Consider the following 15,620-nt stretch of genomic DNA (forward strand, 5'->3'; position numbering starts at 1 on the left):
CTCCTCTCAGATCAGTTCTTTCATCACCTCAAGTCAGTGGTGCCGAGTATTGAAAGTTGAAGTCTGTAGTAATGTGTCCTTGCTACCTTGCATTTTAAGATGTAATGCCACTTTTAAAATTCAGTTTCTTCTCTCAAACTGAGGCGCTTGAGCATAATAAAAATGATAGAGAAAGGAATAGGATACTAACAAACACCACAAAGGTCCTTCTCTGCACATTAAGCAGATAGCTGGAAAGCAAGTGTATTCTTATTTTGCATCTACCAAATTTGTTTTATGTACTGAAAAGATATTGTGAGAATATGGTTGAAAAATTAAATCAATGTTTAATTCAAGTGTAAATCATCAGGTCAGGGTTTTATTTTGTGTGAAGCTTCAAGAGTTTACAATTTTAAAATGACTAAATGTACTTTTGCCACAAATATACACAAAAACATTTATACAGAGTGAAAGACAATCCTATTTACATATGAATTAAAACACAGAATTAGTGGTCATATCAGATATACTTTATGTTGACAACTGGTTTCCATTTACATGCAAGCACTAAAGAATCAGCAATGCAGACCATTGCACTGATATCAAACAATTCAATAGTTCCACATAACAGTTTATAATTAAACTTCCAGTGCAATCATGGTTTTAAAAAAAACTACAAAAACAGAACATATTAAGGACAGATTTCTGAAACTAGATAGCAATTCTTGATTTGAAAAATTAACTTACTTGAACAATGAGAAGCAAACCTAATTTGTATCATGCTCATTTATTATAGACATTTTCTTACCCTTCCCATCCAGACTTCATAGCAGAGCATATACTTTTTGATTTAGAAAGACTGCAAGCTCCAACCTTTATCAGTAGTTAAATCACATTTAACTATGACAATTTCACTCTTCATTATTCATTTTTCTTCTCCTTTTGCTTCAGTAGCTTGTTAATTTCCCGCTTGGCCATTCCCACATATTTCGTGATTAGTCGATGCCGATTCAGACCAGGCAGCAACAGTATGAAACTCACTGAAAGAAAAGGAACCAAAAAATTGCTTAATCCAGAGATAATGAGCATCTCCATTAAATTAAAGGATTGGAGGAGATTAAGCAAGCAAAAAAAAAAAACAATTTTACCAGTTATGTAATAAATCTTAAATATTTTAAGATGGCAGTTGCAGAAAAAGCCAGAGATCCAATCCCAAACCCAGAAAGATTAACAAATACAGCTTGTAATAAACCCATCTTTAAACCACCTTTTCCCCCCCACTAATTCAGTTTTACAAATCTATGCCACTTACTTCAAACGTCAATAAGTGAAACCCCTATTAAGGCATGACCGGAATAGAATGGCAGACAGCAAGGGACATCAGTGCAAAAAGTATCTCAAGGGTAACAAAGGTGAGCCTCCTGACACATCCAACTTGCATCAAATCAAAAAGGACTAAACAGAAACAACACACACAAGGTGCTGGAGGAACTCAGCAGGTCAGGCAGCATCTGTAGAAGGAAACAAACAGTTGACATTTCGGGTCAAGACCCTTCATCAGGCCTGTAAAGGAAGAGGGCAGAAGCCAGAATAAAAAGGTGGGGGAGGGGGAGGAGCATAAACTAGCAGGTGATAGGGGGAAAGTAGGTGGGGATGAAATGGAATGATAAACAGAAATGATAGGTGGAAGAGGCAAAGGGCTAAAGGAGGAGGAATCTGGCATGAGGACAGTAGACCATGGAATAAAGGGGTGGGGAATAGGAGGGAGGTAGTAGACAGGTCATGAGGGTGGGGGAGGGCCGCAGGAATGAGGGAAAACGGGGGGGGGGGGGGGGGGGGGGGGGAGGGAAAGTGTGTGTGTGTGTGTGTGTGTGTGTGTGTCTCTCTCTCTCTCTCTCCAGATTCCAGCACCTGCAGAATCTTATGTCTCTGGACTGAATAGAAACCTACCTTAGAGGCAAGATTCATTTTCTCATAATTCCTAGGACAGAGGAGAGCATTCAGCCCATTACGTCTATGGCAGGGCAATTCCATCATTTCCCTGATCAATGGTGACATTTAGGACACAGACAAACTTTATAGAATAATCTTGATTCAGGCACAGGTTTCTTATTAACATTTATATAATGGTCGTGTTCCAGGCAGCAACCATTGTGGCATCATGCCCAATTCAGGTATGAAACATCACACATTCAACTTTATAGCAACTGTTTTGCACAGGAAAAATGTGCAAGGTCAATTACCTTATGTTCATCTCCCCATTTCCAAAATGAATTAGAGCATAAACCCATAGGTAACTTACCAATCAAGTAGGTGAGGAAAAGGTTATGAACCTGTTGCCCAATCCAAGCCACCACAGAGAGAACGCTAACCACAGTCATGAAATACTAGAGTGAAAAGAATAAATATTACACTAATGATGCCACTGGTGAAATGTTATTACCAAAATTCCTGGGTCTTTGTTTCCAGATGTTGGAATACAAGAAGAAAATATCCATGGCAAATTAATGGCTCTCAATAACTACAGATAGTGGGAGACAAGCAAGTTAAACAAAGTAATGAACAGTGTGCCATTATAGCACATCAATTCAGGTTTTATTCAAATCCTGCCAAATTCCTAATATAGGAAGGCACTGAGCAAAGGCTAAATGCCTCCTACAGAGGGAATAGGAAATCAATTTTAAAAGTAAACAAGCTTGCAAATAAGTCGAGGTAATTTCCAGTAGTTATCACAGTATGGTTTAAATCCTAACCTAACAATTGCATATTCCAATAAGAAAAATGTTTTGCACAAGTGTATGGCAATTGTTTTAAATATTTACAGATCTCAACTATGATTTATAATGCAGTATAGAACTACTATCTTCCTTTAAAGGAAAATGATAACATTAACAGAATTAAGCCAGATTTTCCAACTGTAAACTATTCTAGAAGAAAAAAAACTTTTGCAAGATGAACAGCATACCATTTTTGGTTTTTCCTCTTTGAGAGCAAAAAGGCGCCGCCACCAGCCCACAATCCTACGTTGGGTCTTAACTAGGTTACTGCAAATTTCATGGAATCGCTGCTGCTGCTCTGTAGTCCTGTCAATAGCAAAATTAAGTTCATCAAGACTACACAAATATTGATGTGACAACTTTTACATTAACAAGTCAAAAAGCCATCTCCAAGTTTGCGGATACAAAAGCAAATAATACATTCCACACAAGTAGATACATGCCAGTTTTACAGTATACTTCAGTGCCCATTCAAGAGCAGTTTGTTCCAAATTTCATAATGACATGATAAATATTTTATAAAGACAATCATTAATGGAGATTCACTCTTCATTTGGAACTCAGGTCTCAAACATTCTAATACTCGGCTTCAGATGCATTTCTCAATACAGTTAGAAATCATTCTCTGCCTGTGGATATATACACAAATAAAAAGATGTCCAACAACAAACAATGTTAAATAGTAAAAATAAAGAACATACATTAAGAGAATGGGAGGCAGTTTTTGGAGAGATGTGAAAATAACAGGGTTATTACAATAGGAGACTTCAACTATCCAAATATTGATTGGCACCTATTTAGTGCCAAAGTTTTGGTGGGGCGCAGTTTGTTAAGTGTGTCCAGGACAGATTCCTGTCACAGTATGTTGACAGGCCTACTAGAGGGAATGCCATATTAGATCTAGTTTTAGGTAATGAACTGGGTCAGGTGACAGATCTATCAGTGGGTGAGCATTTAGGGGACAGTGACCATTGCTCCATAACCTTTAGAATTGTCATGGACAGGGATAGGAGCAAAGAGGACGGGAAGATATTTAATTGGGGAAAGGCGAATTATGAGGCCATAGGGTGAGAACTTGGGAGTGTAAATTGGGATGACATTTTTGAAGGGAAATGTACTATGGAGATGTGGTCTGTGTTCAGGGATCTTTTGCAGGATGTCAGGGATAAATTTGTCCCGGTGAGGCAGAGAAGGAATGGTAGGGTGAAGGAACCATGGGTGACAAGAGAAGTGGAACAACTAGTTAAGAAAGAGGGCAGCATACATAAGATGTAAGCAGCAAGGATTGGACAGGGCTCGTGAGGAATATAGAGTAGCAAGGAAGGAACTTAATAAGGGGCTGAGGAGAGCGAGGAGGGGACATGAAAAGGCTTTGGCGAGTAGGATTAAGGAGAATCCCAAGGCTTTTTTCTCGTACGTAAAGAGCAGAAGGATGGCTAGGGTAAAGGTGGGTCCGATTAAAGACAAAGGTGGGAGGATGTGCCTGGAAGCTGTGGAAGTGGGTGAGGTTCTCAATGAATATTTCTCTGCAGTATTCACCAAGGAGAGGGGTCTTGATGATGCTGAGAACAGTGTACATGAGGGTAATGTTCTAGAGTATGTAGATATTAAGAGAGAGGATGTGTTGGAGTTGTTAGAAAATATTAGGACAGATAAGTCCCTGGGGCCTGACGGAATATTCCCCAGGCTGCTTCGTGAGGTGAGGGAAGAGATTGCTGAACCATTGGTTAGGATCTTTGAGTCCTCGTTGTCAACGGGGATGGTACTGGAGGATTGGAGGGTGGCGAATGTTGTCCCCTTACTCAAAAAAGGTAGTAGTAGTCCAGGGAATTACAGATTGGTGAGCCTTACGTCTGTGGTGGGTAAGCTGTTAGAAAGGATTCTGAGAGATAGGATATATGAGCATTTGGAGAAACATGGACTGATTACGGACAGTCAGCATGGCTTTGTGAAGGAAGATCTGGCCTCACAAGCCTGATAGGGTTCTTTGAGGAGGTGGCCAGGAAGATTGATGAGGATAGTGTAGTGGATGTGGTCTACATGGATTTTAGTAAGGCGTTTGACAAGGTTCCACATGGTAGGCTTCTTCAGAAGGTCAGAGGCCAAGGGATCCAGGGAAGCCTGGCCGTGTGGATTCAGAATTGGCTTGCCTGTAGAAAGCAGAGGGTTGTGGTGGAGGGAGTGCATTCGGATTGGAGGGCTGTGACTCGTGGTGTCCCGCAGGGATCAGTTCTGGGACCTCTACTTTTTGTGATATTCATTAACGACTTAGATGAGGGCATGGAAGGCTGGGTTAGCAAGTTTGCAGATGACAAAAAGATCGGTGGTGTTGTAGATAGTGTGGAGGGCTGTCGAAGCTTGCAGAGGGATATTGATAGAATGCAGAACTGGGATGACAAGTGGCAGATGGAGTTTAATCCAGAGAACTGTGAGGTAGTACACTTTGGAAGGACAAACTCCAAGGCGGAGTACAAGGTCAATGGCAGGATTCTGGGCAGTGTAGAGGAGCACAAGGATCTGGAGGTTCATATCCACAGATCACTGAAAGTTGCCTCGCAGGTGGATAGGGTAGTTAAGAAAGTTTATGGGATTTTAGCTTTCATAAATTGGGGGATCGAGTTTAAGAGCCGTGAAGTGATGATGCAGCTTTACAAAACTCTGGTTAGCCCACACTTGGAGTACTGTGTCCAGTTCTGGTCGCCTCATTATAGGAAGGATGTGGAGGCGTTGGAGAGGGTGCAGAGGAGATTTACCAGGATGCTGCCTGGATTAGAGAGTATGGATTATGAGGAGAGACTAAAGGAGCTAGGGCTGTTCTCATTGGAGAGGAGGATGGGGGAGACATGATAGAGGTATACAAGATATTGAAAGGAATAGATAGAGTAGGCAGCCAGCGCCTCTTTCCCAGTGTACCAATGCTCAATACAAGAGGACATGGCTTTAAAGTAATGGGTGGGAAGTTCAAGGGAGGTGTCAGAGGGAGGTTCTTCACCCAGTGAGTGGTTGGTGCATGGAATGCACTGCCTGGGGTGGTGGTGGAGGCTGATACGTTGGACAAGTTCAAGAGATTGTTAGATAAGCATATAGAGGAATTTAAGTTAGAGGGATATGTGGGAGGAAGGGGTTAGATAGTCTTAGGTGTGGTTTGAAGGGCGGCACAACATGGTGGGCCGAAGGGCCTGTATTGTGCTGTATTGTTCTATGGTTCGAATGGATGACAGAATTGCGATCAATTTACAGTTTGGTTAAAGTTTTAAACAAGCTTCTCACCATTTATTAGAACCAAACATTCTGAAAGCAATGGTTGGAACAAGGTAGTCTGCCAAACAGATTGTCATAATAGCACATGAAACACCAGTCAGCACTGAAGGATCCAGCCAGTAGATCAGTCTGAAGAAAAAAAGAAATCACATTCAAGAAATTAAAACATATTCAATACAATCTTGTTTTGGGGTGGGAGAAAGAAGAAATTGGCCAAAGTGTGGATATAACGGCTACTTGATAAATTAACAGAATTCAGTGTTGTAGAATTTAAAGATGTACTTTAAGATTTCACCAGAACCCAAATACTCAATTAAGATGACAGGTTTCAGATGCTATGTGAACCTAAGTAATAAAATAGTTTTAGTTGGATGGCAGGAAGTAAAATAACAAAGCATGTAGGTGATTAAGATTTAAAGGAGAAATTGATGAATTCAAGAGAAGGAAACATTTCTACTGCTGCGAATGTGACTCAAGAATTACTGTAATTTCCTACAACTTTCTTTACTTACCTTTAGAAATTGGAGGAATTTTGAGGAGTTTTTCCATGACCTAGCCACTGGTTATTTCTTACTCTTCATTTCATGTTGGCACAGAATAACTATCATAGAATGGAGGGCATAGATGCAAAAAGCCCCCATTCAGCCCATCACTGACTCTCACCAAGAACAACTCTATTTCCAGTCCTTTCTCCTTGGTCTTCTAATTTCTTCACCATATATTTATCCAATTCAGTCTTGAATGCTACAATGGAACCTGCCTCCATCACACCAGCAGGCAATGCATTCTAGATTCCAACTACAGACTTTAAATTTTTAATTCCTCACATCAACCTTGGCTCTCCCTTTGTTTTGTACTGGTGATCTCTAGCTCTCAATCCCTCCAAAGTGAACAGCCTCGCACTCATCTAATCTGTCCAGACACTTCATTTTATACAGTTCTCTCAAATTTCCCCTCAGCCTTCTCCAAAAATAGTCTAATCCTCTCTAACATATCCTTGTAACTGTAGCCTCTCATCTGAGGAACCATTGTAGTAAATCTTGGGAAAACAAAATACTGCAATTACAAGAAATGTGAAACAAACAGAAAATGCTGCAATACTCAGTAGGTGAGGCAGCATCTGTGGAAAGAAACCGTTAACATTTCAGGTCAAATACTGTCCATCAGAAAGCTCCCAGATCCTTCTACTCGTACTGCTTTAGAACAGTCTCTAATCCATGTTGCCTCTCCTCATTCTTCCTACCCAAAAGCATCATCTCATTTCTCTGCATTATACCTCATCTACCCTTTCTACCAACTTGTTCATATCTTGCTACACTCTATCACCACCCTCAATGCAGTCTGCCAAGTTTTGCATCATTCACAAATATACAGAAATTGTGGCTCACATCCATGAGTCTAGGTCATTAAAAAAATTTAAAATGTAATGGCCCCAACACCAATCCCTGGGGAATACCATTATTCTTCTTCCTTCATATGAAAAAAAGAACAATTTCTCTCAGACGAGATGGCACCTTTTCAAAAACCATTAACACTTAAGCTAGATTACCCTCATCAACTCTATCCAATACATTTATGCGTTCTTCCAATATTCAAAATTTTAGAAGTCATTATGTGAGATGGTACATAAACAGAAGGATCAATATAAAGACTGGATATTAAAATTCTATAACAAAAGTTTATACTGCACAGTATTTTGGGGAATTAGATCTGGGTGAACCATGACAATTTATATTCCACTTTGCTTCTCATCCCAACCATCCACAAACCCTAGATATTCAGTATTGCTTGCCAGTGATTATTTGGAAAGCAAGTAGATTGGCACTGCATCAACAGTTAACACACAAGGCCACAAGCTATCCTGTATTTACATGCAAGGCTGGTTAGCAACTGAAGCCTCTGATGCTACCAACACATCACAAGCAGTCTTTTTACCAGAAAGTGAAAACAAAATTCACCATAGCCGGTGTTAGCCTGCAGGACTGAGAGGAGGTGGTGATGACAGATCTACAGAATGATAATGCAGTATATCACCAATTGTAGTTAACCAGTGCAAGGAGGAAACACACCACATCAACCAGTGAAAACAGGAAGTGTTGACAGACAAAGTTAGCTTTGAGACAAAAGATCCTTGTAGCCAGCTCTTTTGAGCCTTGTGTAGCAGTGAGGAATTTAAGCATTTAACATGGTCAATTGTAAAGTTTCTGTGCAATGCGAAAAATAGAACCAAGCATGAAAATTTGCTTTAAGTTGAAATTCTAGTATCTGGTGACATGACACTTTTACTAACATCAATATTTAAGAACGCACAGTTCATGGTTTCTTCCTTTTTCCTGGGCAATATAATTGGGCAATATAATTAAGTGTTGCTGCAAGGATTATACCAAAACAAGTTCTGACAGGCTAATGAGCAGATACTTCAGAATCATGCTGTACATTTTGCACGATCATCACACATTTTGATCTTAATCCCTAGCAGCACTGCTATAATAGCAAAATCTTAAAATAAATATTAATAACATTTGACAAGAAATGTAGCTAATAGATTTCTGTAGCTCTACATAAACCAGACTACTAGTGTGTGTTTACAACCCTAAACAAGACCTTGGTCTTTTGTCTGTATCTACTCAAACTCAAAGCTGCTTTGGGTTGGGATGCCACATTTACCCAGCTCTACCTCAACAAGTAGTATCAAAATTTCGAACTGCTTAGCAAATTTTGTTAAAAATACAGAAAAAGTTTAGTCAACAGCATCGTCCAATGACTATGCCTGCAAAACTTCACTATATTAGTTCAGGACAAACATCAAATGGGGCTACAAACACAAAACTCAGGTATCCAGACATTAAATTTCTTTACTGGAATATGTGGCAAGAGGAAAAAAAATAGAAATGCAAAAGATGAGCCACACTTTAAAAAAGGCAAAAAGATATCACATCAGAAGCCTCAGGTAGCTCTCACAAAAACAAGTGTGACTGCAACTCCACTTCTGGCACAGAGAAAGAAAATGCTAACCTAATGCTGAACATCCATCCACAGATGGTAAAGATCCTTTCATACCACAACTTACATTTATACACTGTCAAGGATACAAAATTTTGCCCAGATGGATGTTCATGGTCAACTTAAATTAGGTAATTCAACATCACTTATTGCTTAAAAAGCTACAAAACAGTAAAAATGCAAGAACTCTGTTTGATCACTGCAGTTTGTATTGATACCACACATTAATGTTCACAACACTGATTTCAATTATACAAATAGAGGTCTTAACAGTTATCTTCAACTCCAAGCCTAAAATCTCTACAAAATTCTTTTCCACATGACTTGCAGTTGTGCCCTCAAAAGTTTAGGAGTCACATGTAAATTTGCTTTCAGACTGTTTACTTTTATCTGATTATGCAAAGGACATAAGAAAAGCAGCAGAGTAGGCCACCTGCCACTTCAAGCCAACTCCACCATTCATCAAAATCATGGGCGACCTTTCTATTTCAACAGCATTTTCCAGCACCACTCCCAAAATCGAGGGATAACGCATAACCCTTTAATACCCAGAAATCCATTGTGTTCATTCAACACTGAGATCAATGAGTGAACCTCCAGAACGATCTGGGGGTAGAGAATTCCTAAGGTTCACCACTTCGTGTGAAATTTCTCCTCACCTCTGCCCTAAACTGTTTACCCCTTAATTTGAACTGTCCTTTGGTCCCAGAGAATTCTGTCCTTTGGTCCCAGACTCTAAGCCAGGAGAAAAAAAATCTTCCCTGCATCTCGACTCTCATTAAACCCTTGAAGAATTTGATGAATAGAGAATACAGTTACATAGCATGGAAACAAACCCGTTGGCACACCAACTCCAATCACCCACCTGCACTAATCTTACACCAATCTCATTTTATTCTTAATACATTCCCATGACTTCCCCAAGATTCCACCTTATAGCTACACACAAGGGCAATTTACAGCAGCCAATTAACCTACAAATCCACATGACTCTGGGAAGTGGGAAGAGACCAGAAGGAACCCCACACGGTCTCAGGGAGAATTTGCAAACACATGCAGACAGCAGAGGTCAGAACCCTCTGGGACAAGTACATCTTTTCTTAAGAAGACCTCTTCAGAAAATCCCCTTTTCCTTAAATAACTTTGAACATTCTACAGCCACATTTCTGCAATGACAATTAGGTCATACAAGTTTACTTCTATTTGTGCCATTAATACATTTACTGCTGCAAGCATTCCAATATAGCACTATATAAATCTTTATAAGGGGACTGTTCTCTCTTTTAAAAGGCATTGTGCAAATGCAACTGGTACTGCAGGAAGGATGTGATCAAACTATAAAGATATTACTAAGGCTAGAAAAACTTGTAATTATCTTTATTAGGAGTGATTGCCTCTATGTTTTCAAAAGGAAAAAGGAAAGATTTAATCACAGGATATGAAATTTTGAGATGTCCAGACAGGATCAACAGTCAGGTCTCATTTCCCTTAGCAAAGATGTCAATAACCAAGGGATACCAGATTTAGGGTAATGGCAGGATAACATGAGAACTGAGGAAACGTTCTTATTTCAGGGCAGCAAGGGTCTGGAACTCACCAGCTGAAAGGAGCAAAGAGGCAGAAATCCTTATGCTTATCCAACACATTTTAAATGCATATGGACTCCTGTAACTGACAAATTGGGGGGGGGGGGGGGGGGGGGGTGGGAGAAGGGAGGAAGTAGAATTTTCTAATAGTTCTAATTTGACTGCAGACATGACAGGCTGATGATCCTCCTTGTGTCTTAAATTTCTACGGATTCTTTAGTATGTACTTACAAAAACACCACTGACACGGCACACATCATTACAGCAGGAAACCAGGGTTTCTCCCAACGCAAGATACGATCTGCAGCAAGCATCACTTCTCCCCAACCCTCCAAATGCTCTTCAAGCTGAGCAGTTTCTGCAGCCTGTAAAATTGTAAAAAAAAGTTACTTCTAATTGTTTGTAATAAGGGGTCAGTAATTGGTTTATTATTGTCACATGTACTAAGATACAATGAAGAACTTTCTTCTGCATGCCATCCATACAGATCATTCCAAACACAATTACACCAAGGTAGTACAGAAGGGAAAAGCAATAACAGAATGCAGAATATTGTGTCATGGTGGGCTGAAGGGCCTGATTTGTGCTGTATGGTTACAGTTACACAGAAAATGCAGTGAAGACAAATAAGGCACAAGGGGAAGCATCAGTAAAAACAAAGGATTTAGTAATATTCTTAGTCAAAAGTAAAAGAATGCAAGTAACTTTTCCTAAAATATTTGCTCATCCTCTCAAAATACGCTGCAAAGTGAAAAACAAACTTCAGGAAATAATTGATTATACACTAGAAACATGGCCAATGTTATAGAGCACAACTACTCCAGCTAGCTTTTAAGATTACCAGGTTACTTCAATTAGGCACCAATACCTGAACACTGAACTTATAGACAGGATGCCATATCTTCACATACAGTCACAGCTTATATGAACTTTAATTTTGGGTTTTCAAATAATTTTCATACCTTTGCAAGGGAAAAGTGAGGAGAACTTTTGCAGAAGTCTATATAAAAATCAAAATCTTGAGCTCATCTGAATTCCAGGTGTGCTCTTCCAGCAAGATGCCAAAACAGAACACAAATTTGATTGCTAAAATCTCTTTCCAGCAACTATGAAGTTTATCCAGTCATGAGCCAATAGGCTCCATGTGCAGTGTATAATTAATCTTAGCCAGTGGTTGGGGCATTATCAAAGGAACCCAAAAATAATCAAGTTGACAGGGTTAACTATCAAGGGTCTCTGCTACTGATTACTGAAAACCAGCCAAACCTGTAGGCATGTTAAATTTGCTGTAATTAACCCAGAAGCCATCAATGTTAAAACTCTATCAATAAGGGCCACATAGGTGACATACTGGAGGATGCCTGTGAAACTGCACCCAACAAGGTAACATCTTCTGAAGAAAAACTGCAGGGAAGAAGAGCCCAAGTCAAGGCCAACCTATCAGGTTCTGATTTTAGGATTCAAGTTTCTTTTAATTATTGCCATAGCAAGCTTTAGACAGAATGCCATGTCAATGCAGACATCAAACTTTGGGCAACCAATCAATCAGGGAGCTGTTGATAAACAGCATTACAAAGTGTATAAACCACTGGGTACCTATTGATCACATTAACAGCTGCACATTTATAGATATCCAAGACAGTATTATGATTTTATGAAAATTACATTTCAGTATCAAATACTAGAGGGCATAGGTTTAACAGAGAGGGAGAAAATTTTGAGGCATGTTTTATTTTAAAAACATACAATGGTAGGTGCCTGGAACAGGGTGCCGGGGAAGTGGTAGAAGCAGAGATGGTGGGAATGTTTGAGAAGTACTTAGACAAATACAGGAACAGGCAGGGAATAGAGGGATACAGACCACAGGTAAGCAGATGGGATTAGTCAGATTGGCATCATGGGTCAGTGGAATTGGTTTATTATTGTCACATGATGCGAGGTACAGTGAAAAGCTTGTCTTGCATACCATTCATACAGATCAATTCATTACACAGTGCATCAAGATAGTACAAGGTAAAATAACAGAATGCAGAGTAAAGTGTAAAAGCTACAGTGCAGATATGGTCAGCCATGGGGACTGTTCTTATGCTGTTCTATGCAGGTATTAACGCATTGGTGATCTATGGAAATAAGACCATAGAGTGGTCAAAATATCTTTGCAATGAAGTGGCAGGTAGGGATTATAATGTTTATTACAAGGCGTGGCCAGTGAGAACAGCACCACTTACAAATTTTATACCATATGGACATGCATCCAACATTTGGCACAAAGTTTTCAAAATAGATTAATTAAAACAATTAAATATTTATCTTCAGTCTTTAATTTTATCCCATACACAAGAATATGCAAAACAATTCCAACCTGTGAAGTCCAATGATCCACCGAAAATATACTGTTGTACAGAGAACAATGCCACCTCGTATTATTTTAGCCATAATGACACATTATTGTATGGGGACCATATTATTTCTGCCCATTTACAATATGTGGCAAACTCCATAAAACAACAGGAATTTTGCACAGCAGCAACACTTCCTTGATGACTAAACATCTGAGCTTTTCAGTTGTTCATGACATCATATCCCTTTTTAAAAAGGATTTTGAAACACCAGGGTGCACACTCATTGAAAATTCCAATTAATAATGCAATTCATCCATAAAACATACATCAAGTCATTAGTATATAGTTAAAATTCTATTTATTGGCCAGTTGGAACAATGAATGCCACATAATTAGGAATAAAATAGAAAACAATTCAATGATGTCTGGTATTATATCCAAAAGGTCCAAAACTGTTGCCATAAAAAGCTGCTTAACAATGTTCCAGTTTTGTGCAAATGCAGTTGTGCTGTTTTTATATTTCAGTAAAAAAAAACTCACTTTCATTAACTCTTTTTCAAAAAGAGATTTGTTCTACATAGGTACCTTCCTTTCGTAATCCAAGGCTTGCTTCTCCACTGTTGGAGGTCATTACAAATTGCCATATTGGACCAGTTCAATTCTTGCATCAATTTAATATTTGGGCTTAGTTTAGTAATGCATTTTCACTTCAGAAGATTATGGTTAAAACCCACTAAAAGCTGCAACACACAAGGTGATGTTTCAGTTCAGCAATGAGCAAGTTCTAAATAATCAGACATGCAGTTTTCATATCAGATAAGCTGTCAAACCATATCCAAGTGAACTTACAAAAACCCACTGTAACATTAACATTCAAGCTGAATTCTCCCAAAACCCTGGCCAACTTTTGTGCTTCAGTGAAGAACTATTAGCATTCATACAGTACCTTCAACATTTAAGACTCTGGGCATTTACAAGAATACTAACAAAATTTAATACCAAGTCATTAAAAAAAACACAAAAGAATAGTTGACAAGACCAGCATAGATACATTTAAAGGGAAAGCTACATAATCACATTACAGAGAAAGGACTAAGTGGATGTTTATCAGGTTATACGAGGGTATGTGGGAGCAAGATTTTGTGGAGTTAACCACCAAGACCAAGTTGGGCTGAATTTAGGTGTCAAAACCAAACAAGATCAAAGAGAGACTCAAGAAACTGCAGATGCTAGAATCTGGAGCAAAAAAAAGTCAAAGAGACAGGATTAAAAAGACAAGCAAATTAAGATGACAGTGGTGCAGCAGGTAATGCTGCATCCTCTCAGCTCCAACGTCGAGGTTCGAACACGTCTCAAGGCTGTCCGGGTGGAGTTTGAATGTTCTCCATGTGAATGCATGCTTTCCCCTAGATGCTCTGGTTTCTTCCCAGATTCCATAGACATGTTTATTGATAAGAATAGAGTAGAAAATTAACCTAATGTGGGTGGGTGGTGAGAGAATCAGGAGAAATGAACAGAATGGGAGAAAGAAAAGATTACACACGAGTGAATGAAGCGATGACTCAATGGCCTCTTTTATCACAAGGACCAAACATATGAGAAGCATTCTGGAGATTAGAAGCTAGACAGCTGCAAATGGAATGGCAAAGAAAAATCAGGAATGCACAATCTGGGATGGGGGTAGTGATAGAAGATGAAGCAAAAGAGCCATTGAAGCATTCTGAACGGGAGTCATTGTTGTTACGTTGGTGTAACAACTAATTTGCGCACAGCAAGTTCCCACAAGGAGAGATGTGATGCAGGGAAAAAATAACGTTTCAAAATCTCAGCAAAATCGCCCTCAATCCGTACCACAAATACGCACGCTGGTTGCCTGCTGCAACTCCCTGGCTAGGCTCCCGCCGGTGACGCACAAAAGGCAACGTGATTCACATGGACAGATGCAGTCGCCCTTCTCCCTCCCGACTACAGCAGACTGCAGCAGCGACCGCGGCACATTAATAACTCCGACCACAGGCCCAGCATCGAGACAGAGGGCACAGTATCTGCTTTTTCAGCCGCCCGCCAATGGGCGACAACTGCCTTCTGGATGCAACATCGAGGAAGCAACCCATCCCACCCACCCCCCGGGTCTTCCGGGGGCTGTCACCGACTGCGCGCGGACCGAGGCGCCGCGCGCTCCGGGGGGTGGCGGGTGGGAGGTCAGGGGGGTGGGGTGGGGTGGGTGTAGGGGGAGTGAGAGGACGGAGGGGGGAGGGTGTTGGGGGGGTGAGAGGAGGGGGGGGGTGGGGGGTTGAGAGGACGGAGGGGGGTGAGTGGAAGCCACGCGCGGCCGCGAGCGCCGCTCAGCCCCGCACCAGTCGCGCGGCCGCTTTGAACGCGGCGGGCGCGCGGTCCGCCAGCCAGCGGCCACCGCTCCCCGGCCCGTAACGGATTACAACGGCGTTGACGGGACACCACCATAAAACTGAGGCGAAGAACCGACTCACCAACATGTTGGCGCTTTTATTGTCGCCCTCTCCGCTCGCCATGACACTTTTCAAACGACCTGCTCTGCCGCAGTCTTTCAGCAACCAGTAACTCCCAGAACCGTCACTCCGCTCCTCGCCGCCTCAGTGCGGCTGCGCCGTTCTTTGCTCCAGACTGGCAGGATTCTGTGCTTGGCTCCGCCC

The 15,620-nt window shown here is 40.6% G+C and overlaps 1 protein-coding gene across 1 annotated transcript; it reads right to left on the bottom strand.

Moving 5' to 3' along the window:
- Positions 1-338: 338 nt before the first annotated feature.
- arl6ip1 (ADP-ribosylation factor-like 6 interacting protein 1) lies at positions 339-15,578 on the bottom strand. Its single transcript, XM_052021680.1, has 6 exons — positions 15,438-15,578; positions 10,838-10,971; positions 6,027-6,146; positions 2,945-3,062; positions 2,282-2,366; positions 339-1,019 (listed from the first exon to the last, which is right to left on the bottom strand). Exons 1-6 carry the CDS (start codon positions 15,477-15,479, stop codon positions 901-903), a joined length of 618 nt encoding a protein of 205 aa, XP_051877640.1. The 5' UTR covers positions 15,480-15,578; the 3' UTR covers positions 339-900.
- Positions 15,579-15,620: the final 42 nt, after the last annotated feature.

The sequence above is a fragment of the Pristis pectinata genome, chromosome 8 (assembly GCF_009764475.1).
Source record: "Pristis pectinata isolate sPriPec2 chromosome 8, sPriPec2.1.pri, whole genome shotgun sequence".
Classification (NCBI taxonomy): Eukaryota; Metazoa; Chordata; class Chondrichthyes; order Rhinopristiformes; family Pristidae; genus Pristis; species Pristis pectinata.